General features: G+C 40.4%; 1 protein-coding gene across 2 annotated transcripts; it reads right to left on the bottom strand.

The window, feature by feature from the left end:
• Positions 1–83: 83 nt before the first annotated feature.
• GNS (glucosamine (N-acetyl)-6-sulfatase) lies at positions 84–25760 on the bottom strand. Of its 2 annotated transcripts, none has more exons than XM_067564099.1 (14): positions 25445–25760; positions 23247–23306; positions 22352–22558; positions 21303–21368; positions 20748–20846; positions 15522–15689; positions 12587–12669; positions 10982–11100; positions 10296–10399; positions 9981–10082; positions 8534–8641; positions 7677–7787; positions 5111–5271; positions 84–4077 (listed from the first exon to the last, which is right to left on the bottom strand). In XM_067564099.1, exons 1-14 carry the CDS (start codon positions 25742–25744, stop codon positions 4005–4007), a joined length of 1761 nt encoding a protein of 586 aa, XP_067420200.1. In that variant the 5' UTR covers positions 25745–25760; the 3' UTR covers positions 84–4004. The 2 variants fall into 2 exon arrangements, with proteins under 2 accessions (XP_067420200.1, XP_067420201.1); XM_067564100.1 differs by having other exon boundaries at positions 84–3956.
• Positions 25761–27554: the final 1794 nt, after the last annotated feature.

Below are 27554 nucleotides of genomic sequence, written 5' to 3'. Positions count from 1 at the left end.
TGCAGCATCTAAAACTTTGACACATAAGCACCTCCCTTGAAAATGTCCCCAATTTCAGTTTACCATAAAAGAAATTAGAGAGGTTCATAGTAGACAATTTTTATTTTCAAAAAGTGCAGCAGTGAACAGGGTCATTTGAAGGGCACTTTCTAAACAAAGTAGTTATGGTACAAGAGAGCAGAAATTAGCAAGTCCACAGTGAAGGACAGTCCTACACTGCATAAAAAGGAACAAGTTAGGAATACAAAAAGTTACACTTTAAAAAATAATTTAAACAGCCATCTTCATTGATTCAGCAGCATTACAACCACATTTGTATTTGCCTTGTATAGTAGATCAATTTAAACAGTTAGACTTTACCAAGTTATTTTAGTCTTTAAGAGATTTAGTCTTTAAGAGATTACTACCCCTGCTATAGATGATTTAAGATTAACACTCGAGGAGACAATTTGTGAAAGCAACATTTACTCCCTGATATGTAAGACCGTTCCCTGGCCCTATAAGCACTTATCAGGTGTCTTCACTCAGGCTAAAGTGACAATACTTTAAGTGATTAAAGATGTGTTAATAGATGTGACAGTTTTGCTTTTGCTGCAATAGAGGAATTTGTGTTACTGTGTTTTGCAGAATACAGTGTCTGCTTTATTAGATTAGATCATCATGAGAAGCAACAGCACTGACATTTAAATCACCTAATCACATTTTATGTGAAAGACTAGTACTTAGTAAGGCCTCTATTCATTTTCAGCAGTTTAAATGGCTCAGGTAATTAGGTGAAAGTGGACACAGCCCTGTTCAAACAGTTATTAAATGGAACATAGGGAAGGCTCAATTTTTGAACCAGTTTTGGAATTTGGTCTAGCTGTAAGTTAAAGTTCCTTCATAACATGCTATTTCAGTTATCAAGAAAAAGTGAATACTGACCATTCAGGAGTGTAAAAATGCCCACCGGATTAATTGGATCCTGAGGAAGAACACTGAACAGTAATTTGGAACAAAAAACAGGGCTGCAGTTGATTTACTGTTCTTTCCTTCAGCTATATGCCTTTGATATTCAACTCAGCTCCAGCTGCATGTACAGTGAAGGCTTCTTCAGAAGTCTTTGCCTTTTTGCTAAATCAGACCAGGACTAATTAAGCAGAATGGGGTGATGTGAAGATTTTCTGAGGTAAATCACATTACTTAGCTGGCAGACTTCAGCCGTGGGTGAACTCAAGATGAGTTGAGAAAGCGATAATGTAAGGAAACGTCGTTGGAGGCAATTGAAATGACTGACCAGTATATTTTCCACTGGAAAATATTAACAGCATGTCCTATTAGGGTGAAATTCTCCCCTCAGATCAGACTTACTGGATATTCTACCCCAGTTCTATACAATCAATGCCATGTCAATGAAAAGTAGAAGTAGAACATGCAAGATCCATAGTTGTCATTAAAGAGTAAAATTCTTCCTGCTAACCACATGTACTGTATCAGGAAAAGTGGTTATATCACATTGTACTTTTCATCTTGATTATATAGCAGCTATTTCTACAAAAGAGAACTGTCTACTATAAAAACACACCAATGTTGCACATACTACCATTACATTGCTGAGTGAGTCTTGGTGAACATACAAACTGGAACTTCAGTTCTATGAACACCTAGAACACTTTGGACAGGGATGCACAAAGTTTAATGCATGTATCACTGATTGAAGACTTGCCTGACCAGACTTTTCACAACCTACAATTAAGTTTAGTCACCAGCAAGTTTAACTAAAAGGCAGAATACAAATCTAAGTGTTGAAGTGTCAAACAAATGTATTGTTAAGTGATGTTTTTGCGCCCATTCTTTGACCAAACCAAAACTTATTGCAGAACCTAAACAGATGGATAAGGAAAAAAGGTCAGATGCCAGGGAAAATACTGATTAGGAAGGAGAGGTGGTTGTAGATGAGGTCAGAGCACACATGAGTGGGATAAGATGTTTGGTGAAGGGAAGAGAAGTTGAAAATCATAATTATGGTAGATAAAGAAAAATGGAATATTTAAAGGATCCAAGTAAATTAATGGGAGGAGACAAAGTAGTATGGTGGTGTAGTATATTATGCACTTAGAGAAATACCCTCTAAGTATGTTCCCTTCATGTTAGGGTCCTTTTCAGCAGCTGTTAGTTTTCCCCAGCCATTTCTAATGCACCTGGATTGACACTAGATATGTTCACCATCTGACTATGGATGGAATCAAGTTTTTTACCTTCTGTTGAAAGTCACAAATGAAAGGAGGATTATTAGCAGTTGGTCAAGTTTGTCAATACTGAAGTAAAATGCAGTCAATACAATGGATGTTTATTAGTGGTGCTTTTACCAGATTCAAAAAACCGTAAATTGAGCTGTGCTTTTTTGTTTCTGAAATTAGATATACCCTTATTGTTCAGCTATCTAAAATAATACATACTTGACACAGGGCTTCATGTAATTGACAAAACATCAGTACAGGAAGGCCCACCCTTCTGCCTTAAGGGTATTTTTTTTCCTATAGGGATAAGCAGATGTTTCAGTTTTAATATAATGACTAGGAACAGCTTAAAATGGTGAGAGCTTTACCACAGCTTAATTTGACAAAGAAAAACCTGATATTATATTTTTAATTAAACTACAGTTCAATTGCCCTCAAGCAGGATGATTTTATTATAGGAGCCTGAGAGATCAAGATGACAATTCAGTAGGTTTCTAGCAGTTCATTTGGTAATGCATTTCTTTGGAGATTAATTTAGTTAGCTTGCTGGCTGTTGAACTTAGGTGCTTCTCAAAATTTAGAAAGGCAGTCAATATTTTGAAAATACACATCAATTATTTATTTCATGAGAGAATTTTTAAGGATGACAATTTGGCCATCCGTCTGAAGACAGACAACTGCCTCCTGCTCAATACCAAAGCAGTAATGTACCAGAATCCTTGGGCAGGAAGGACATAATGGAGATAGTAGGATGACTGCCTCAGCCAGAGAGCAGCTTCAGGGCTAAAAACTATAATTTCTCTTAAGTGAGAATTTGAGATTTCTCTCTTGCAGGAGGCAAAGCCAATTCAACTTTATGTATCAGGTCAATCTGAAATGTTTCATCATTCACAAGATGCTTGAGAAGGCTGGAGATGACATGCATGTGACAACTATTGTGGTGCCCATTTCTTTGTTTTCTGATGTTTACTGCAGTTCAGATTAATGAAGTTGAGCTGGCTCACCCAGACCAACACACAGGCACACATTTTAGTTTAACACTTCAGCTTAGGCTTAACATTTTGAAATAGGCTTTTTTAATATGCTATGCTAAAACTTAAGTAGTTACCACTGTTACAATGTTCTGAATTAGAAATAGTCTGAAAGAGTATCCTTGTGTCTGAAAGCTGCATGAACAGCCCTGTGAGATGAATATTTTTACTCATCTAGTTTGAAATAGCCACGGTAGAGATGATTAAATATAGTGCTTTCAAGTCTGCAAGACTGAGTTTCTAGTCAGATTTAGCTCCCATGCTCCAGGTTAACTTTAAGAGCATTGTTGAACACCTGTAATTAACACTTCGCTTTTAGGAAAGTCTGTACAAGAGAGTGAAGGTAGGTGAAGCTTTCTGTGCAATGTAGGCTGCCCTAGGGTTACCTGATTCGGTTTGTAAATTGGGTCTTTATTCATACAAAAACAAAATAAAACCCAGTTCAGATTTATAGGTCATAGGTCAACACTGTAACTCTGAGATGAAAGGATTTGAAAGACAAGGTATATGAGCAAGACAGGTTAACCATGTCTGATTTCAGAATTACAGTTCAGGTGTAAGATATACACAGGGTACAAGGCAGCCCTCTGAAGACTAGGGAGTTGGACCCATTCCCCACCCCTAAACGAAGTTTTAACAAAGCAAGTTGATTGAGTCTTCCAGATGTCATCATTGTAGGTAGGTAGACTGACCTGCTGAAGTCCCTCTGAAAAAATGAACACAGGAAGCCAGCTGAAGAGGCTGATAAATGCTGTTACAGAGATTGTGTGGAAAGTCTGTGAGCCCAAATACCATGATTGAACATTAGACGTGGGTCAAATCTGTACCTAAGAGTGGGAAGAAGGTCTGCGTGAGCTACATTTAGATCAAAGATTACCAGCACCATAACAGATCTAACATACAGCACTAAACCAAAATTAATTGGGATGGCTGGGTCTGTCAGCAGTGCACAATAAAGAACTGGTTTTCCTCTAGCAGGACAGTGCTAAAACATTTCAATTAGTCACAAATACTACAGCAGTTGACTAGTCACTTTAGTGACACTTCTAGCTAACAGTGTAGATGCTGCAGCTAAATACAACACTAGAATATTTAGCTAACTGGAGAGAAAGGCAGGTGTGATTGACTCACGAGTTTGCTGCATGATACAAGTTCTGTTTTACTGGCACTTGTTTTGAGCTATTGAAGTATAAGTGAGATCAGACCAGCAAATACTTTAAATGGAAAGTTCCTGGGTGGAGCAATTCAGAGCTTTAAGTGTATCATCTGCAAGTGATTATTTCCTTATTTAACCCCTTGTTCCTTTGATTAGTCAGATAGGCAGCATCCTTTTCAAACCAACAGTGACTGACAAATTTACCTGGAAAGAGGTATTTAATGACACTGTTACTGAAGATACATTTGATAGTTCGTTTCTCATATCTTAGTCACTAGGTAAATTTATCTAAAGTTAGCCTTTATAGTCTCAAGTTTGTTTTAAATTGACACTAAATTAGAAGTGCAGATGAAGTTTCCTGGATGAAAAACGTAGTATTAGGTCTCAGACAACACTTTCAGCTTTAGAATTTAGTTTGTCCTATACCTACCACCTTCCTTTCCCTTAATGCAATCTCCTCCTCAGACCAAGTGCCTATATTGCCTGACAATTTCCAGGGATTTAAGTATAAAAGCATTTATAGCACCATCCAGCTGTTAGTTTTTAGAGAGGAAGGGTAGCCCCTATGTCCAGGGAAAGGGAAAAAGTAAAATTTTTGAATCTCATGTCAAGGGAACTGATTTTATAAGACACATGCCTAAAATGCTACACAATTGTGAGTGATGATTTCAAAATTAAGAGCTGAAATAGTCAAAAAATGTTACCCTGGGTCAAAGACTCCTGGTGTGCGACAAGTTGCTCCTGAGCAGGACTGTAACATCATTAGTCGATAGTTCATCTTCTCTAGGATTTCTTGATCTATTGTTTTAGCGATGTTAGTGATTTGGTGTGGGTCTGCAGTCAAGTTGTAAACTTCCACAAACACCTGTTTAAGTAGAGAAAACAGTTCCTGTACTGGATTAAATGTTGAATATTAACAATAGAATTCTCATTACATGATCAGTGGAGAGAAACAGTTGTAATGAGACAACTTATTTTCTACTGCTATGTATTATAGTTTTAAATTTTATCTTCAATTCGCCTGCAGTGCCCATTCTGTGCTAAGACAGCCAAGAAATGGACCCTTCCCTGAACAGCTCACCATTTCAGGACAGACTTGAGGGGGCAGTGGCAAATATTAAGGAGTGAATTATCTGAATGTCAAGTTTGTCATCTCATGAACAGATCCAGTGATAAGCACATGTAGGTAACGACAACTTTAACAAACCACATGTATAGCTCTGGTTAAGGAAACTCCCACAGAGCACATCTTTTTACCAAGGCAACAGAAGAATTGGACATTATTATATAATTAAAGGTTTCAACTGAAGCAGTAAAACTTTTGTATGGTCTGCTTAGAAAGTCACAATATTTGTTTTTCCTTAAGAGTTCCTAGGGGCAGACTGGTGATGGGTTAGCATGTATTGACAAGACCCTGGTTCAAAATACATCTTTGACCATTCTGTGGGGGCAGTAAAGGTCAGACATGCCACAAGAATTCAACTAAAAGCATGAGTGCAATTAGATCAGCAGATTAGATCAGCTTTGAAGTCTGTATTAGGGAGGGTAGAGCACTCACACAGCTTCCCCATCAGGGAGGAAGAGCTTAATCAGGGTTGCCAGAGAATGGAAAATAGTGAGGGGATTTAAGAGAAGAGCTGCGACTTTGGGAAACCAGTTTTCACTCCTTGGTTGCACCACACATATTAAGAGTATCTTCCCTAGAATGTCTTGAAGCTAACCTCCTACTAATGAGATTTGAACTTTGCTTCTAAAGGGAGGAAAAGTCTGTATCCTATTGACACAGATCCTCTTAAGCCAATTGTCCTAAATCTTTCTGTAGAGCTGGCCCTCTCATTTTCACACCAGTCAGCTGCATTCCTCCAATGTAGAAAGTGATCAGCCTATTAGAATGCAGCTTGCTTAGTCTCGCCTCTGTGGACATGGCTTGAGTTAGCTGTAGAAATGTCATCTCCACATAAGTGGGCTTTAGACCATTTTTGTATGCTACACTTTTCCTAGCAGAGTTCAAGTTATCCCCTTTTAGCCTCCCTGACTGTCAGTGGAGTGGCTGTTGAAATTGCACTCAAATGTTAAATGAATGCTTTATTTTAATGAATCAGGATGGCTATTCATTTTTCATCCACTTTAAATTCATATGCAAAATTAAAGTGTGTGAAGGTTGCAAGTGGTCAGTTCCCTATGCTCCACCAGAACGTGAAAGTTTAAGTCTCAAACTTAAACCCTGGAAAACCAGGAAATACAGAGTACATATACTTCCCACAATACAATGCACACTGACAAGCATAACTTGGCCCCCTTGATCACTCCTTAGGCAGGTATGTACTTCATCATTCCCTGAACCTGTGCCTTGGGGGAACTTTCGCAAGCAGAGGCAAGTCGTTCCTAGACCAATGGTGATGCACAGAGCTCACTGAGTGTCCCATGGAATGAACAATAGGAGTCCCAATTTGGCATTGCGGTGAGCACAAAGATGCCGTTTGTTAGGGGCTTGCAAGGGACTGCAGTGTTTCCAGTTCTCCTTGGCAGCCTTAGAGACTCAGTTTGAAAACATGGCTTCGGACAGATGCTGTTGCAACCCTATTTATCATGTGATTACATGCTGCTCCCCTCTTCTCAACTTTAGAGAAACTGCTTCCCAAATATGGACCCTTAGCAGTTTACCTCCACAATTAAGCAATTTAAGACTGAGAACTGCCCCGTCTTCTGAAGCCTGTGAATAATCCCTAAACTGAAAGGGGTTAATGATTCAATTTATTACAGGGGAAAGGTGAAATTACTGTTTTGCTGACAACACCACACATTTGAGAACTTATGAGGAATCTTATTTTGGTGGTGACTGCATCAGAATGTGCACTGAGCTCTGAAATATGTGGATAGCCACCAGTTTAGTCTAATCATCTACAATAAAATTGTCTGTCATTTAGATATGGAGGACCAAATTCAGCCCTGCTGCAACTCCCACTTAAGCCCCACTTACACCAAAAATGAATTTTGCCCTAGATAATTTAACTCATTTCCACTTCCTGATCATACAGTATGTTTTGGTTAATTATTTCCACCAACACTTAAAACAATTGACTATTTAGCCTACAAGTGAAGTTAGTCTCATTTTCAGAGTAGTTTATGCCAACCTTGAGAGTAGATAAACTTTGCAGACAGACATCAGTAAAGTTACACTATAACAGAAGTTAATTATCTCAAAACAGTGAGAACTGCAGGAGAACTGACCACTGACCCATTAAAGTAAACCAGATGGAAAATTATTACCTCTCGATCATCAAATTCACAGTACTGCAGATCCCACAAAGTTGACAGTGTTCTCACACAAGCATATGTGTTGTTATAGGAATCTTCACACACACAGTCTGGAAAACAATGCTGTAAAGAAACAGAACAAACAAAAGAGTGAATATTCCTTTTTTACTTCGTGTGGTGTAACTGAAAACAGCAGTTCCCTCTCCAGAAATTGTACCTGCTGAAGCCAGCTGCAAGTAGATACTAGACAATCAAACAAAATACAGAAAACTAAAGGATTACAGCACATAGCTACAAAATCCCAGGTAGAAGGGACGACTAATTATTTTAGAATCAATGAGGCAAACGTTCACCAATTCAAAACATTCTACCCTGAATTGGGCATGATGCACCCAGAACAGGCCTAATTCCTGCTGACCTACAGATCAAGATATAGTAAAACCCCTATTTTATATTGGGTACTGAAGAGCTCATAAATCTAAAGAGTTCATAACACTGATCTTCAAGTTATATTAGACACTGTGCATAAGTTGCAGTACAGGACACTGCATTGCTTTCTAGTCCTTCAAGCCACTGGCAAAGCTATTTCCAATATCTGAAGGTATCAGAATGTAAAGGGATATCAACTTGTTCTTTGATATCTCTTTTGTTGTGATTTCCCCCCTCCCTCTCCTTGGGAAAAATAGTTCATGAGATTAGTACTTGTAAAATTGAGGTTTACTGTCCCAGGAAGTAAATCCAGATCTTCTAGATAACTGGAAGACACTATTTCTAGGCTACTAACTAGCCTGGGCTGAACTGAGGTTTTAGTTTAAATTATTTCAGGAAACATTTACAAACAATTCACGTTTCAGTTCAGCTCTGCTTACAGTAACACCAGGTCCCAGGGCAGGGCAGGTAGGATCACTGCTGTTATGTCCTTCTCCTTGGTACTCAATCAAAACATCTGATCTCCAGGTCACATTTTTGTCTCCTCTCTAAAACAAAGTAAGTCATAAAATTTACTTTTAAGTTGTTAGTTCTTCTGACAATGCCATAAGTAAAAACCATGCAAGCCTGGGATTACATATTCCTCGCTGGTTAGAGTAATTTAATGCACATCCAGTGACATCAATACTAAAGCATAAGAAGGCGTGGTGAAAATACATTGTATAACAACAACTGGAAGCCACATCAGGGATCCAGTCCCAAAAACTGATGAGTGGGTTTAGTGAGTATTTAATTTCATTTGAAGAGATTAAGATGATCATCAGGGAATAGAAGCCATGTTGCCAAATGTCACTGAATTATAATCTAATGTCTCTAGAAGAAAGTTTTTAATATAGCCTTTTCCTTTAAGGTTATCACCACAGATGAAGAATTACATAAAACAATCCTGATTACCTGATACTTACATTAAAAGGACACAAATCAACTGGAAAGCCAGTCAGTCTATTTCAAAAAGTGAGTTGACAATTTTAAATCCCTCCCACATTTGCAGTTTTAGAATCACATTTTTAAAAAGGCATGAAAAACCTAAACCCAGAGGTGAGCAGATTACAGAAAAGAATCAAGCTACACAAAGTACTATCACAAATGCACACCATAAAGTGACAGAAGTCCCACAATCGGAGTCTTCATTATTTGTAACTGCAGGTAGAACTTTAAGTCAAACATGAGATTTAAGCTGATGTCCCTTTAAGGTTTGCTAGTGAAACCTTACACAACAAAAATAAATTGGTTTTAAGTCATGACGACTCACTGCAATTTCATCCAGGCTACCTCCAATTTACAGGCCAAGTATAATCAACTGTAAAGTGATCAGCTACAAGAAGCTTCATTTAAATATGTTTCTGCTCACCTCTAGGAAAGGTCAGTTATATTCTTCCCCTCTGTCGGTGGGGAAAAGAGGACTAGTATGCCACTTATTAGGATTTAGTCAAATAAATATCCAGTGGGCATCTTGTCACAGGTCTATACTAGCAGGTTTTAGAGCATTTCAGAATTAAAGCGCCAAGTAGTACAACCATCAAAATAGGAGTCACTCATTAGTAGACAGCTAGTCAAAAGAAAAAGCTTTCCATAAAAAGTGAATCTTTCTTGTAGGAGGGAGTTTGAGTTTATTGGAGTGTCTCAGCATTGAAATGCTATACCTGCACCTTGTGACTATTTTCATTAAGCCAGAAGGGCTCTGTGTGAAAATGCCATGAGGGAGAGGAGATCTGGAATTCATGTCCTCCTAATCCATTTTAGGAAACTGCATTCACTCTGAAAAATACACTCTGTGTAAAAGGAATCTACAAATTGCTTGGTTACCAATCCTGTTTGAACTCTTACCAACAGCGGCAACAGCGACATCCCATCCATCTGGGTCTTGTTTAAATCATACCCTGCGATATCCAGAATAGTGGGACCCAAATCAATGTTTACAACGAGCATCTGGGTGGTGGTGGGAAACAAAGTGTTACTGACTCAAAGAAAGATTAATGTTCAGACAGATGCTAAAACTTGACATTTTAAGAAACTGAGGTCCCTCTGTACTCCAGAACATTGTGTTGCTGGACCCCTTTATAAGACATATGCTAGACATTGTCTAATCACTATGAAAGAATTTGAAGAATTATATTACTGCACCTTCACTTATAATCCTACCTTGTTTGTCTGGTTTGGTTTGATCCCTGGTCCTCGAACTAGCAATGGAACTTTAATGTCAAACTCATAGAGCTGCCGTTTGTCTATTGGCAAAGAAAACTGTCCTAGAAAACATATCGAAGAAAAGAATGAGACCATTTAATGATGTATTGTTTAATTTATAAAGCAAGGCCTTGCATGGCTCAGGATCACCAGATCTGGCTTTTGAGGAACAACTTGTTTATATGGGCCCTTTATCTTGACTTTATATACCTAGACCCTCAGTCCATATTCACTCACAGATTTCCTTTATGTCAGTCTACTACTGTAGTCAGATTCTGACACTGTACAAGTTGGGCTACTTGTTAAACTTCACAACTATATACAAGATGACAATAGAGGGCAGTTCTTACTCTGAGAAAGAAAAGAGTTGCTATAATGAAATTCACCAGAAAAAATCATACCCTGGGGGAATGGGGAAAAGGTCTATATTTAACCATATCACTATCATGTGTGGGCACAAAACACCACTTTATAAAATACTCTGTAGATGGATGGCACTGTAGGATTGCAGTCAATGAATTTAGCTTCACAGCACCTAAGGAATACTAGTATTGTGTTCATTTCATAGATGACTAAATGGGAGCAGAAGTTAACAGCTTCACCAAAAGTTTGTAGCAGAATTGCAAAAAGGTAAGTATACTTACCTGTATGAAAGCCATTGTCTGAGGTATAAAAAATGTAAGTATTATTTAGCTCTTCATGCAATTCCAGTTTCTTCACCAGTTTCTCGATCAGATCATCTACTGACAATAGTGTTTGCCATCTGTATGGGAGCAAAAATTGTTCCAATTAAAGTGTTAGGTATTAGTTGTGAATGGGCATTTATATTATGCTGCAAATCACATTTATTTTCACACACACTGAAAATAAACAACATACAGCAAGCTCCATTTTACAGTTTGAGCTGCAGCCATTCTAAAAGAGAAACAGATCTTCTGTTTTGTCTTATTCTGTAGTGCCTGAAAGGTCAAAATGCAGATTGTGTTTAATCTTATCTAGAAGTAACCACAGACCATTTCTAAAGTAATGCAAACTAGCGTGTTAGTGTCAGAGTGTTCTCCTGCAAGGTCACCATTTTATAAAAGCAGAAGTAAAAAATGTTCCTAAAAGGTATGTCATGTTTTAAACAGTTTTTCTATAAAAAAAAAAAAAGTGACCTTTTCTGCATAAGAGTAGCAAGGTCTACCTGCTACTTCATATTGCTCATGCAATTCCAGGATCCATTATTTTGATGCATACAAAACCCCCTATTCAGCTACTAGTCATCTTCTTAGCAATCAGACCTCATGATACTGGATGACTGTAGGAAGACGCTGGAGGACTGTCAGCCTTTAGCCTTTATCATCACTGCAAAGTGAACCAGTTACCAGCCCAAGTGAAAGCAGAACCTGGGCTCTAACTCATAGCCCCAGCTATGCCAGGTAGCCCAGGTTGAAAGCACCATTAAACTTGTGTAAAATGGTTATGTGGGTATGGGAGCAATACCCAGATGACAGCTTGGGCTAACTCTGCAGAGGAGACATATGAATAGTATACCCAGGTGCAGTTCTGTTGAGAAAGAGACTCTTTCTTCCATCACCACCTTTAGTAAGAAGTTCTTCTACTTGTTCATTTTTCACTTTCATTTGCACAACTGAGCCAGAACATCTAAAAGGAGTCTGGTTCCTAAGTTTAAATCATTTACACTTATCTAAAAACTTACTGAACTCAATGGGACTATTCAAGTACAAAATCAGAACCTTTATTGTTTATGGTAATGTACAAAGAGGAGAGAACAGACTCAGATCCAAGGTTAGCTGGCTGGGTGAGCTAGACATGAAGGTATTTTCTATCTTGTTAACTAAACACATTTGATAGGAAAGTCATTGAGAGAATGAATTCCCACAGTGCCTTTTTAAAAACAGATTAGATCATACAATATTAGTCTACTCATTTTGAGAATGTGAATGTATTTTACAGTCTCATCCACTGAAGTTCAGAGAAACAGTAAAGAGATTGAACAAGACTCTCTATGCATCTGTATGCTGAATGACAATAGCGGTTAGATAATAGGGCACTACTTATGAATCTTCCTACTAAAAAAAGGAGTGGGGATAGCACCCATAGAACTACATCAGGTAATTTAACTCCTGTGATTGGGCCAGTTACATACATTTTAATTCCCTCATTTTTGTTTTAATCTGAATGGCCCCTGGAGCTATTAGTCTTGCTAGGAATCCTATTAGAAGTTCTCAAGAAGCAGTTCCTACCTTTTTCTAAATGCATCATCTAGAAACTGTATTGAAGAATTAGTCATGGGCGTCTTTGCTTGCCTGATTAGCCAATGCTTGTTCTAAAAAAAAAAAAACACACTAAAATTAGCACAGAAACATAAAAATGAGCTTTCTTTGTTAAGTGCTAAACCTTCGCTGAATTGTTAATTGCAATAGTAATGATTTATGACTGAAGTGTTTGCTATATTAATGTAAATATTTCATAATGCAGAGTAACCTGTCCCTTTAAGAATACTTCAAGTACAAGTGGGAGTTAACCCAATTTTCCTCTTAGATCATGTGACTCGAGAATCATGGTACAGCAGACTGTGTAAGGCTCCCTTCTGCTCAGTTTGAGGGGGACCCATAGGGTATGTTTGTATGGCATCTAGGGTGAACCTCCCAACCTGGGTCCACAGACTCGCGGTAGTGGGGCTTGCGCGAGTGCACAAAGAATAGTGTCCAGACATTGCTTTGACATCATGACTTAGGATGGATCTTGGGCTCTCAAGCCCAAACCGGCCTCAGGCTATTTTTAGCACCAGCAGAAGATTGAGTTTCATAACCAGATGCAGTGTAGACATACCCACAGGGAGCAGAAAGTGCCGGGTAATCACTTCAGTGGTCTAGGAGAGAGGGCTGTGAAAGGAAGTCTGCCTGGAGAGAGCTGGGAAGGGTAGCAGTTGCCTAGGAAGACTCTTCTGGACTGAGACCAGTGATGATTCTCTGCCTGACAGGGAGCCAGGAAGGAATCCTGCAGGGGGTAGTGGAGAATTGCTAGAAGAGGCCTAGGAGATCATCAGCATGATAAGAAACAGCCTTAGGACAGTGGAGCAGAGTATTTTTGGGCTTAGAACAGATTGCTGCTAAGGTCTTTTGATACTACCTATAGACTGGTGGTGCAGAAACCACAAGTACTGAAGGAAATAGACTACTGCACCTCTGCAACAGGAACAGTGGTCAGACCCTGGTACAAGGAGAGAAGGTGAGCCCAGATACTTAGGGCAAGAGACTATCAAGGCCATGCTAGGGTGAAAAGATTTTACAGCTTTTTCACCTGGACTTAACTCCAAAAGGGGGAAGGCCTGTTGTTTTGATCAAAAAGCTAAATCATTCTCCCAGCCTGACCATTTTCAGAGAAGAGAAACTGAGGCTGCAATCATGCACCTGACTGGAACAGGTAAGCCACACATTCAAGCAGCCAGATGCCCGTCAGAATTGTGCTAGTTGCTCTACACACACACACAGGAAGAAAGCTTTTCGGGGTTAATTTGCTATCAGAAACAAATGTGTTACACTGTTGTGCAGTCAAGTGGAGAGGTTTTTGCCTTCACTCTGCATAAAAGGGCAAAGCCAACACTATTAGCCAATCAGCATCGTATTTTTTGGCAGGTTGCTGACCAACCACTTCTAACTTGCTATTTTTAAAGCACCCAACCACTGCAGTATCTAAACCCCAGATAAAACTAAGAATCTTTTTATAGAAAAAAAATGGTGATTCTGCTCCCTACTGACTGGTTTAGCCACTGTTACTTAGCAAAAGTCACCGTCTTCCCTCTTTTTATTCATGCCGCCCTCATTATTAAAATACTTGCATGATAACGTGCATACTCCGAACAGTTAGGCTTGGAGTCATTCTAACCCCTTCTAGTAGATAGGGGCATGATCTAAGAGCCCTTTGCCTTTGTCCCCAGGCGCCATCAGTCACAATAGCCCAATGCATGCAGATGTCACTGGGTTGTAAACAGTGAGGCAGTTTGGGATTCCATATAACCCACTAAGGACCATATAGCCCAAGATAAGGACCAGGAGCTTGAACCAAATCAGAGCTGAATGTATATCCCAATAAAGCCTCAAAAAGGCATCACAGCTGCAGTTTGTATGGCCTTCACCTTCAGCCACAGGAAGAACAAGTTGCAAAGATCTAATATGAAGCGGACCATGTTAATTACTGTGGCTAGCTTTTCAGATAAGTGAAGTTAAGTGAAAGTGAAGTGAAAGTAATTTGTCCCACTCATTATCCATGTGTTTTATAACAGATACTAATTCAACGAGTCTGACCAAGACTACCTTGACAACTGAAAGGCAAATGGTCAGGTCAAAATTTGACTCTACCAAGACAATTGCTTTTCACTTACATTTACGTCATATGCTGTGACACCTGGATGGTGCCACGTCTGCTGAAGGGACAATAAAACTGGATGTCAACAGCGTTTGGTGGCATTGGGACCTGCGATTCATGACTTAACCAAGAGGTCTTCTAGTTAGTATGATAAAAATTGACCACTGGTGACAGTTTTCCACTAAAAAGGGAGTGATTTTGAGTCTCTTCGGTAGAGAGGGCAGTGCTCATCAACAACCATATCCACTGGGCACTTGACAGAGCAACTTAGGCATTTCCCTCTTTATTCTGTGGGACACCTGTTTAACATAGCACTCTAGCTAAACAAGTTAGCAGGTTATGAAAGCACATCATAACAGCTTATGAACATAAGTGCAAGACATTCTAGCAGCATAAAGTTCTTAATGGTTTAGAAGCTGAAGGTGAAACTTCAATAATCTTAGTAACAACCATAATTTCTAGCCTATTTCATAAATTCACTCCAAAATTGAACAAACATTATGTTCTTATACAGAAGTATAGAGACAGGAATTTATTATTGACGGTCAGGATAGCCAGTCTCCCATCACCAACAGAGTGAAGAAAAATCAAGTTTGTTAAAGGACTGTGATCTTAATCTCAGATGTTCAAATCAGATGTTTCACATGAGAGCTGACAGATTAAGATCACAATCCTTTAAAAAATTGATGCCGAAATTAGATGAACAGCATAGCATTAACCCATTTGTCTCACAAGTAAGTCAGACCTATTGTCTAATTATTTCCATCAATTAATGAAGTAATCTGATTGGATTCTTGTAAATCATCTTACCGTTCCATGAATGTTAAAATTGCTGTTTCTTGGTGCACTGACATTCTGGAAGCTCTTTTTATACTGAGGAGCAGGTATCCAGGGAGAGTGTGGTGCTGGAGTGGAGATCATCATGAAGAAGGGTTCAAAATTAGATTTATATTCCAAGAAATCCAAGGACATGTTAGCCTGCACACACAACATTAGTAGTTTAAAAACTTCCCAACACTAGTCATAAATCCTTATGTTTAGCTGTGAAAGCTGATCATAAAGTTAGGATTAGAAGTGTCTGAATGCAAGAAGCACTTGTAAACCATTTTAGAATCTTCTTCATTGCACTTCTACCAGTGTTTAAAGTAGCAACTTGTGGTAAATTCATCCCAAGTGTTCGGAGTTATTTATAAATCCCATTTCAACATGTCTTTTGTCCCTCACATCTCTAATTGCCACTATGCCTCAGACCTTCGTGTCATTCATGCCTGGAAAGCTTCATGTCAAGAATGACTCAGATCTCTCACCAGACTCCATCCTTTCATTGCTAGAGCTCCATTTCAAATCCTGCCTTCACTGACCTTTTAATTCACACTGTCAAGTTCAATTCAGTTTCATGCCCTTCCTAAATCTTTCTACATTTCAGCAGATATAGAATGCAGATCCTGAATGTTAGATAGGAATTTGGCAGTTCTGACTGCCTTCTGAGGAGGGCATTCTGCTGGTCAAGGTTTCATTCCTTGCTCTACTCCTGCCAACTTACTTGTTACATCCATCCTCCAAACTAGTGCTAGTTTGATGATGTTTCACTTTTTTTTTTTTTTTTTTTTTTTTAAAAAGGTGATTAGGCAGGAGGCACCAACAGGGCACAGCTTTAAGCTTCATTCATTTGGGCTGCTCCATTTGATCTCCGTCACCAAACCACTGAGCTTAGTCTACACGTGACAGCAAGTCTTGCTCACTATTCTTTTCAGCCCATTACTGTAGCCTCCCCTTTGCCAATCATTTGAACTAATCGTAGTACGTGCACAGTTACCACTTACATCTCAGTTCTTCCCTATTCTAGTCTCATGTTTTTCCTTTTCTGCCTGATTAGTCATCCAGCTCTTAAGTGCTCTCTATTCTGCCTCTGAAGTAATGGACTAACTCTACATAAACAGATTTTCTACTGCCTGTTTTAGAGACGCTATTAAGATCAATTATGGATTTTGTTGCTCACTAGTGATAAACCTATACCCCACACAGAGCTTTATTGAACTTTAAGCAAGTTAGAGTAAGATTAGTGGCCTAGCACCAAATGAGTGAGTTATTACACGAACAAGTGCTCTAATTTGCCACTATACTGCTTGATATATCAACTCCACTCAAAGAGGCAAGTACTGCAGCTGTTGACAGAAGACTGGTGTTTCGCAGTCTGGTGCTGTTATGTCACCACATTAATAAATTATTGTCTTACATGCAGGTCAGGACAAGTCATCACATCCTCTGAAGGCTGTGTAGTTGAGCGTTGCCTTTTGTCAGAGAGCCCATTGTTTAGTGGTCAAAAGCAACAAGCTAGCAGGCACTGACACTTAAGCCTTTTTTGGTATTACTAACACAGACAAGATTAATTTGAAATATTTAATATTAAATCACACAGCATCACTAGCTATACTTAGAGAACCCTCCTGCCCTGCTGTATGTTTTCAGGACAGTTCTCTGTCAATACTGTTGTAAAATGCTCTGTACACTTTTAGTCTCTTTGGTATTTCTAAACTGCCTATCACCTTGGTGAATGAAGTACAGGTAGGAACTGAAGAAAAAAAAAAGTCAAATGAAAAAAAGTCCCATACAATTACATCACATGAAGGCAGACAATTAAAAAGGCGACAAAAGTGCTTGCATACAAATGCTAAAAGTCTAAATACTAAGATTGGTGAACTTCAGTTCCTGATAGTAAATGAAGAAATTGATATAATAGGCATCAGACACACTTGGTGGAATGATGATAATCAATCAGTAGGACACGGCAATACCAGGGCACAAAATACACAGGAATGATAGAGTAGGTTGTACTGGGGGAGAGCGGCACTACATGTGAAAGAAAGCATAGAATCAAATATAATAATCTTACAACAGAATCTGCATGAATAGAAATTCCAAGCTTGAATAATAAGAGTATAGCAGGAGGCTGACCAGTTGACCAGCATGGTGACCGTGACTGTGAAATGCTCAAGGAGATTAGAGAGGCTACAAAAACAGAAAGCCCAGGAATCATGGGGGATTTCAAATACCACCACATGACTGGGTACATATCACCTCAGGACAGGATGCAGAAATAAAATGTCTAGACACCATTAATGACTGATTCTTGCAGCAGCTAGTCCTGGAACCCACAAAGGGAGAGGCAATTCTTGATTTAGCCTAAATGGAACACAGGGTCTGGTTCAAGAGGTGAACGTAGCAGAACTGCTCAGTAATAGCAACCATAATATAGTTAAATTTGGCATCTTTGTGAGGGTGAAAATACCAAAGAAGCCCATCACGACAGCATTTAACTTCAGAAAGGGGATCTACACAAAAATGAGAAAACTAGTTAAATGGAAATTAAAAAGAACAGTCGCAAGATTGAAATGCCTGCAAACTGCATGGAAACTTTTTAAAAACACCATAACTGAGGCTCAAATTAAATGTATATCCCAAATTAAAAAATAGTACAAGGACCAAACTGCCACCATGGTTAAACTGAGAAAAGAGGCAGTTAGAGGCAAAAAGACATCCTTTTAAAATGGGAAGTCAAATCCCAATGAGGAAAATAGAAAGGAGTATAAACTGATGAGTCAAGTGTAATCTGGCAGGCCAAAAAGAATTTGAAGAGAAACTAGCAAAAGACAATAACTAAACAGTTTTTCAAGTACCTCAGAAGCAGGAACCCCACCAAACAGTTAGTGGAACCACTGGATGATCAAAGTGCTAAAGAAGCACTCAAGGAAGACAAGGTCATTGCAGAAAAGCTAAATGAATTATTTGTCATTTGCATGGTGTCTTCACTGTAGAGGATGTGAGGGAGATTCCCACAATTGAGCCATTCTTTTTAGATGACAAATCTGAGGAACTGTCCCAGATTGAGGTGTGAGTAGAGGTAGTTTTGGATCAAACTGATATATTAAACAGTAATAAGTCACCAGGACCAGATGGTATTCACTCAAGAATTTTGAAGGAACCCAAATATGAAATTGCAGAACTAACTGTGGCGTGTAGCTTATCACTTAAATCAGCCTCTATACCAGATGACTGGAGAATAGCTAACGTCGCAACTTTTTTTTAAAAAGCTCCAGAGGTGATCCTGGCAATTACAGGCTGGTGAACCTAATTTCAGTACCAATCAAATTGGTTAAAACTATAGAAAGGAACAGAATTATCAGATACATAGATGAACACGATATGTTGTGGAACACTCAACAAGGCTTCTGTAAAGGGAAATCATGCCTCACCAACCTCTTAGAATTCTTGGGGGGGGGGGTGTTCAACAAAAATGTGGATAAGGGTAATTCAGGGGAGATAGTGTACATGGACTTTCAGAAAGCTTTTGACAAGATCCTTCACCAAAGACTCTTAAGCAAACTAAGCAGTCATGGGATAAGAGGGAAAGTCCTCTATGGATCAGTATCGGGTTAAAAGAAAGGAAACAAAGGGTAGGAATAAGTGGTCTGTTTTCAGAATGGGGAGAGGTAAATAGCAGTGTCCCCCAGGGAATTGTACTGGGACCAGTGCTGTTCAATATATTGATAAATAAATAATCTGGAAAAAGGGGTAAACAGTGATGTGGCAAAGATTGCAGATAAAATTACTCAAGATAGTAGGGTCCAAATTAGACTGCAAAGAGTTACAAAGTGATCTCATGAAACTGGGCGACTGAGCAACAAAATGATGGATGAAATTCAATGTTGATAAATGCAAAGTAATGCACATTAGAAAATATAATCCCAGCTATACATACAAAATGATGGGATCTAAATTAGCTGTTACCATTCAAGAAAACTGTCTTGGAGTCATTGTGGCTAGTTCTCTGAAAACATTCAGTCAGTGTGCAGCAGCAGTTAAAAAAGCTAACAGAATGTTAGGATCCATTACGAAAGGGATAGATAAGACAGTAAATATCAGAATGCCACTTTATAAATCCATGCTACACCCACACGTTGAATACTCGATGCAGTTCTGGTCACCCCATCTCAAAAAGGGCTGCAAAAATGATTAAGGATATGGAACAGCTTCCCTATAAGGAGAGATTAAAAACTTCAATTTGGGAAAAGAGATGACTAAGGGGGGATATGATAGACCTCTATCAAATCATGACTGGTGTGTAGAAAGTGAATAAGGAAGTGTTATTTACCTCTTCACAGAGCACAAGAACCAGGGGTCACCCAATGAAATTAATAGGCAGGGGGTTTAAAACAAACAAAAGGAATACACAGTCAACCTGTGGAACTTGTTGCCAGTGGATGTTGTGAAGGCCAAAAGCATAACTCAGATACAAAAAAAAAAATTAGATAAGTTCATGGAGGACGACAGGTCCATCAATGGCTATTAGCCAAGATGGTCAGGGATGCAATGCCATGCTCTGGGTATCCCTAAGCCTCTGACAGCCAGATGCTGGGACTGGATATGGATCACTTGCTAGTTGCCCTGTTCTGTTCATTCCCTTTGAAGCAGCTGGAATTGGCCATTGTCTGAAGATAGACCAATGGTCCATCTAGCCCAGTACCCTGACCCAGTATGGCTGTTCTTATGTTAATAATGTCTCTTGAAATCACGTATCTAAATATACTGTAACATCCAAAAACAAATGAGAACTAGGTTAAAACTCATTTACAACAACAGTTTGCTTAAGTGAAGCACATATTGTTAGGTCTTAAGCCAAATTGCCATTTCACAGATTGGTAGCCTGAAGCACTTGTTCTAAATGGAAGTCAATGACCTACCAATCAGCAACATTTTGGTACCCAATATGTGCCAAGTATCCTGAACTACCACTGAAGTCAGTGTTCATCTCCAGATCTGGCCCTTAGTAACAGGTATTTAACCTATTTCATTTTCCTATATTTGCATACACAAGCCTGCCCCCTCTTTAAACAGAGCTGGAATCTTGCTTTGCTGGTTGTTTGTGAACTAATGACACCACCACCATTAGGCAATATCCATTCAGTAACATATCAGGCATAAAATAGTATTTGGTCACAAATGGAACAGAAGTGCAACTGTTGTGACATTTCTTACCAGTACATCTGTCAGGTAATCTGCACTGTAGTTCTCACCATGCCTTTGTGCTTTTCCATTTACTGAAAGAGTGTAATTATAGTACTTTGAATTTTTTTCCTATGGAGAAAGGAAAAAGATATCACATATAAAAAAGACAAGAATCTACTATTTCACTGACCACTTTAAATAAACTAAGTTGTGAGCAAGTATTTGTCAAGCATGATTTTATCAAATTTGTCCTATTTAAGAATTTGCAGTATGTGCACTGCAAAAAATACTACAAACTTTGCCTTTTGTAAAACCAAAGTGATTCTATACTATAACAATGGCAAGTTTTTCTTTGGTGAAATCAGGTTTTCAGATACTTCTCTGTTAGAAATAACTCCTCACTAACATGAGCAGCCTCCATACAAAGCTGAGAAAATGCAACACAATATGAGGGAAGGGAATTTCCTCTCTTAGTTAACAGAAGCGTGCAAAAAGCAGACCAGTTCTTATATTCAGCACAAGTAAGCTAAGATTTACTTTTGTAAAGTACCTACAACTAGGTATTTAATAGGAGCGGTCACATACCAAAGCATACCAAAAACTCCATCCAGGCGGAACGTGGCCTACTCCCCCTGCATCTTCTGCTCCATACTAGGGGAAAAAAATAGAAAGTGATGCAGCACAGTCTCAGATGTGACTGAGATAAAAGCTATATTTAGGAGGTTTTAAGTGTTTTCTTCCACAGTAGCCAGAAATGCAAAGGCCCAATTCTAATCAGATAAACACACACTGACTTGTACTACATACAAAAACCTCCTACATTAAAAGGTTGCAAAGTCAAGCAACAGCAGCTTTAGTTGCCTATGCAACATTAATTCTATCCCCTTGTGCATCCATCTTGTGCACTGAACTATGCAGGGATCCTGAAGAAAATGTAGTATATTGTCATATTAGAGACTCTTAAATGAATATGCATAGTGGGGCAACCTTCAATCTGGTATTTCCTAACTTTTTGAATGCTCTTCTCTGCCTAATGTTCATTTAATTAAGTTCTTGTAGGTAGTTTCTTAGGTTTTTGAGTTTTTTTTTAAAAAAAGGGAAAAGTTAAATTGTACACAACTAACAATTCCCTCCTCTCCCCGCAGTATGCATCATCAGTATGGGATTTGAACTCTGAATGGTGTGGGAAGTCTGCCTGGCTCTTCTCTTCCCTCCCCTGCCAGGAAAAGAGGGAACTCCTGTCCCATATGGTGCCTATGGTGGGGGAAAACCCAACATATGGCCTAATCACAGAAGCCCAGCTCTCTCTTACCTCTGCACCAAATATAATCCTCAAATTCTAGTACTCCTGAAGTAGAGGACTAAACTCTTAAAACTGCTGATTCTCTCAAGATTACCTGTTAAACAAATGCTGATATTTTGGCCAAACTAAGTTGAGAAAAGCTAGGTTGCATGTCTTATTTCTCCCATTCCTTTAACAATTCTGAGAAGGAACTTTTCATCTAAACAGTAGGATTTTAAATATTATGGGGTTTCATTTTATTTAGAAAAATAAGAACTAAGACTGTATTTCACAAAGTTATTTTCAATATAGGCAATTTAGCTAAGTCACAGCAACTATGAGTAAGATATACCTCATTCAAATACTTCCCAGCAAAGAATGTTTGATAGCCACACATGGACTTGAGGAGAGCTGGAAAGGTATATGGTTCCTGTATCTTCTGCCATGATTTGCTGCTGCAGTTTCCCTCCAGCGTATTATTGACAACATGATGATTATGTGGGTACTTTCCCGTTAAGATGCTAGCTCTGCTGGGACAGCACAGTGCACTGGGCACATACTAGAGAACAGGATTAAAAAATACAAATTGTAAATTGAATCTTTGAAAAAAAAATTAGTTTTTAGACAATAGCAAGAGACATTAAAAGATATGCAGATAAATTTATGATTGAGTCACTCACATCACATAGGTCAGATTAATTCCCATTTGTTTAGGCATATGGGACTACAACCCAAATATTTTTTATCCATAGATGTTGCATATCGGATTGGGTTTATATTTTCTGTAGAGTTTGCAGTTTAGAAAATGCATGTTAGATGCAGCACACACATAGCAGGAAGCCCAGTTATTTAAGAATGAACCGTTATTTAAATACTACTTATTGTAACAATTCCAGTAAACAAGAATGAGGAACTCTTAGGTAATTTTCTTATTAGTTTATAGTCAAAGCTTTCAGAACACTTAGTTTAATCTTGCCTTGTTGCACTGGTAAATTGGTATGAATATTTTTAGAAATGAAACCTTCTCTCTCAGGCTCAAGTAATCTTGGGTTAAAAATCACCCCAAAACACAACAATTAATCTAGTCCCTTGTATTCATCATATTTAAAGGGTTGAAATTAAATTTAGTTCAGAGCCAAGTTAAGAGATAAGCTTTGTTATACCATTACAACCATAGGTATTTAAATTACAATAGCTTCAATAAATGCATGCCACTGAAAGTTAAAGACATCAGTGTCAATACTTACTGCATTTGAGAAAGTTATCCCCATCTCTGCAATAAGGGCACTGGTCTTCTTTAGTGGGGTCTGTAACAGAGGTAGTGATTAGAACAATGAGCTAAAGATATCTGGATATTGAGAAGCTGGTGTGCTATTTAAACTGGCAACCTTAAGTTGATTTTAGACCAAATCAATGCCTCAACTCTTTGTAGTGAAACGTCATACTCTACATCTAAAATGCAAGGCTAAAGTTATATAAAAATTCCTAGTTTACTTAAAAGGAGAATTCTGTCAAAACTTGCAAAAAGTGATTACATTCTGCCTAAAGTTTCCTCATTCAAATGGATTAAACAGACATCACTTTCTAGCCAGAATTGTGGTGGTGTTTTGTTTTTAAAGCTCCTTTTCATCCTGGAACCAGACTGTTACAATCCCCTAGTATGAACCGACTCCTCATATGTAATTAGTGAAGCAGTCTTCCAAAATGGTCATGAATACTAAACCAGCCCAGGCACAAGATTTACTTTCCCACCCTCACTGAAAAAACCCTAATATTTTACTTTATCAAAAACAGATACTCACTCTGGGCAAGTAAAATTTTAAGACAACAGTAAAATGAGTCTTTTGGGATCTTTGAAAGAGTGGTGCTCAAAGTAACATTCATTGTTTAAGTTATGGAAGTTGTCAAGTCACAGGACCTATTTCTGCTTTAATGAAGATCCCTTTAATGGACATCCTGAAGCACTTAACATCCCAAAAGAACTATATACAGATAAATTAATTAAGTGACCTTCTGTGATAAACATTATGCATATAGCAAACCATACGCAAGTATGGAACAATTTTTATAGTGGGGGTGCTGAAAGTCATTGAACAAAACTGTAAACCCTGTATATAATGGAAGTCACTTCAAACCAAGGGGTGCTATTGCACCCCCAGAATCCCTAGCTCCAGCACCTGTGCCATACATGTGTGTTGGTGCTGCTCAGTTTAAGATAGGCAACTACAAACCTTAAAGACATTCTGGATTTATGAAGACCTGTTACTTCAGGCTCCGAGGAAAAGCGAACACACGTATGCTAGAAAGAATTAAAACTAATGAATCCATGCTAGTCTCATGCCAGGTCAAGGTTTACAGAACACTGACAGTCTTGGGCAGCAATTCATTCCCAGCACAAGAAGGAAGAGACACACACACTACCTCTGCTGTTACCATATCTAGTACTATGGACTGGAGTTAGGGAAGTGATTTTCTTCATTGTCCAACTAGTGTGAAGAGCAAAAAGCAGGAAGGATAAATTATGAGAAGACAGATTTTTAGATTGCTTAATCCAAAGCACTGTGAGCAAGAATTTTACCATGACCTCTCCCTTTAATATGGATAAAGGAGTGTGAAGCTCTGAATGCAACAGTTCTCTTGCCAGGAGGAATAATATACATTTGTTACCTAATGTTCCTGGGAATAGTGCAGAATTTGCACCCCAAAATACAATCAGGGTGTTGCCTTTCTGATAATTGCTTCTCAATCATCTCCGTACAGATTAAATCCCCATGTTAGAGCTGAGTGGACCGTACCTATTGCAATAACCCAACGAAAGGCAAGGGACGGGTAGAACTAAGCATTGCTCACACCGCCCTGGGTGACTCCAGTGGCTTCCAAAAGAAGAGCTGAGGCGCTCAGGCGGTCTAATAAAGCAGTGCGCAAGCCAAAGGCCATCCTTGCCGTCAGGGTCGGGGCAGGGCATGCACGAAGGACCAGCCCCCGTTCAGCCAGCGCACAGGCTTTCCTCCCAGGTGCGGAGAGGCCCATTCCGCCCCCTCCCCAGACACACACCCGAGGGCGCAGGGAATTTGCACGACAGGCTCCAAACAGCTGTTTTCCAGCCAGAGACAACTCCCCTCCCCCCGTTTTCAAATGGTTTTAGGCTCAAGGCGCTTTTCGTCCCCCCAAGATGCAGGGGCCCTTTTGCCAAAGCAGCGATGAGCGGCCCCGGACACGGCGGAGTCCCTCCAGGGAGCTGCAAACGGGGGCTTCTGACCCACGGAGCCCCGCCCATCACCCCCCGGGCCCGAGCGCGGAGCTGCCTACGCCGAGGCGGGCGGCACCGAGAGGCCCACCCGTGACACAGCCGGGGACAGGAGCACGCTCCTGCAGGCGGCGGGCAGGGCCCCCCCCCAGGGCGCACCCCCGCGCGGGCGGGCAGGCGGGCGGGCGAGCAGGTTACCATGCCGCCGAGGCAGACGTCCTGGTCATCCGTCAGGATCAGCACCACGTTGGGCTTCCGCGCCCCGCTGGCCCCGGCCGCCTGCGCACAGTCCGGAGCGCGGCTCAGCACCAGCAGCGCGGCCAGCGCCAGCCCCCGCGCGGCGGCGGCGGCGGCGGCCATCGGGCAGGACGCGCCCGAGCGCGGCAGCCTCGGTTCCTGCGGTGGGTGGCCCGGCCCCAAACGAGCCGCGAGCGCTGCCTGCGCAGCAGAGAGAAGCCGACTGGCGAGCAGCGTCCTCGCCCCGCCCCGCCCCGGCATATGACCAGCGAGCGCAGGAGGTACCGTCACGTGACCGGGGCGCTTTGTGCAGCAGCCATGACGGCGAGGGAAGCAGCCCAGCCCAGCCCCGCCCCCAGCCTCATTCCCATCCCAGACTGCTGCCCCGCCCAGGCCTCCCTCCTATTCCCCCCACTGGCTCAGGCCCCGCCCCCCATCTCCCCACTCCCTCCAGGTTCCTCCCTCACTCCCGCTTCTGATTGCCCTGCCTCACTCCAACCCCTTCAGCCAGTCTGCTGGCTCCCTAGACACCTTCCAGGAGCAGTGAGCGCTGCCTGGGTTTTTCTGCTCCGTGTCCCCTTCGGGTTCCCTGTGTTTGACTCTTTGACAGCCTCCCCCCCAAACCGGTTCCTGTTTTATCATTTGTGGTCCCCTGTAATCAGTTGCATCCCAGGTTTAGTAGGTCTTCCCCTTATGCTGGGGGAGGGGTCTTCACTTCCCAGAACCCAATAAGACCTTCTCAACCAGCCCACCTCACTCCCTCCCCCAGACTGCTCTGAATCCCCCTCTTCCCCCCGTCTCACAGTCATACCCACACCCTCAGCCTGGCCCACCCTGCTTTGCTCCCACCCCAGACTGCCTTACTCCCTGCCTCACTGCCCACCTCCGTAGGTGGCATCTGGCTGCAGCGTATGGCCTGGGTTTCCTGACACATGCTCTCTTCAACCTAGGGTGACCAGATGTACCAATTTTATAGGGACTGTCCCAATATTCTGGGTTTTGTCTTATACATGTGCCTATTATCCTCTACCCTGTCCCAATTTTTGATCTGGTCACCCTACTCAGACCTGGGGCTGCTCCTGGAACTTGGGACTCTGTTAGGCAGGCCTGTTGAGCCTCCACATTTGGTGTCACCCCACTGGGAGGAGGCTAGCCAAGGGACAAAGGTCTGGCATGTTCACAGAGCTGGTGACTGCCCACAGCAGCGCTGTGTTTTATCACTGTTGGCGTTCCATGCTTCAGGCTTCGTGCACGCTGGGTAAAGCTAGTAGCTGGCCCATGCTGAGCCAGTGGGTCTTTTTCAAGACACACCATCACCACAAACTTGCTTTGGACTCTGGGATTTCTCCCCCCTGGCCCCAGGTATTCATCTTGGGCCTCGTTGTCAGAGGTGCTGAGCTTCCATCATTCCAACTGAAGTGAATGACAGCTGTGGATGTTCACCTCCTCTTGAAAATCTTCCTGCCTGGCTCAGGATTTTATACTGCTGCCCATTACTGCAGTATCTGGGCACCTTCCACTTAAAATCAATAATAATAGCAAAGTCCCCAATGGATGTCATGGCTCTTCTTTGAGGGTAAAAAAAAATCTGTTTCTTGTAGGATTATTGTTTTTATTAGTAATTTGTTTTTGTTAATTGATTTTTGTTTCTCAGTTTTGGTCTTGTTTGTTTGTTTGCTTGTTGTTTTTAATTTTCTTTGTTATACCAAAAGATGCCCTTTAAAAAAATCCAGCTCAAGTAAATGACCTTCTAACATGATATTTATGAGGCTGGAGATGCTTGTTATTCTATTCTACTCTGGTTCTTATTCACTGTAGTTTCTGAACACTTTCCTCTAGTGCTTTAAGTGATATAACTAATATCTGTCACATATGAGATACAATGTAGTGTTTTGTTTAGGTAGTCCTTTTTTATTTTGAGATGTATATGCTTCTGTAAAAGTCATTTGTAATAAATAAGAGACAAGCTCTGTGTAGCTCCAAAGCTTGTCTCTTTCACCAACTGAAGTTGGTCCAATAAAAGATATTACCTCTCCCACCTTGTCTCTCTAATATCCTGGGATCAACACCG

This window comes from Emydura macquarii, unplaced genomic scaffold (genome assembly GCF_026122565.2).
Source record: "Emydura macquarii macquarii isolate MOO-44397 ecotype Brisbane River unplaced genomic scaffold, CSIRO-AGI_Emac_v2 contig_2636, whole genome shotgun sequence".
NCBI classification, from domain to species: domain Eukaryota; kingdom Metazoa; phylum Chordata; order Testudines; family Chelidae; genus Emydura; species Emydura macquarii.
Note: the sequence above shows the minus strand (reverse complement) of the source record. Positions and strands in the feature narration are given on the sequence as shown.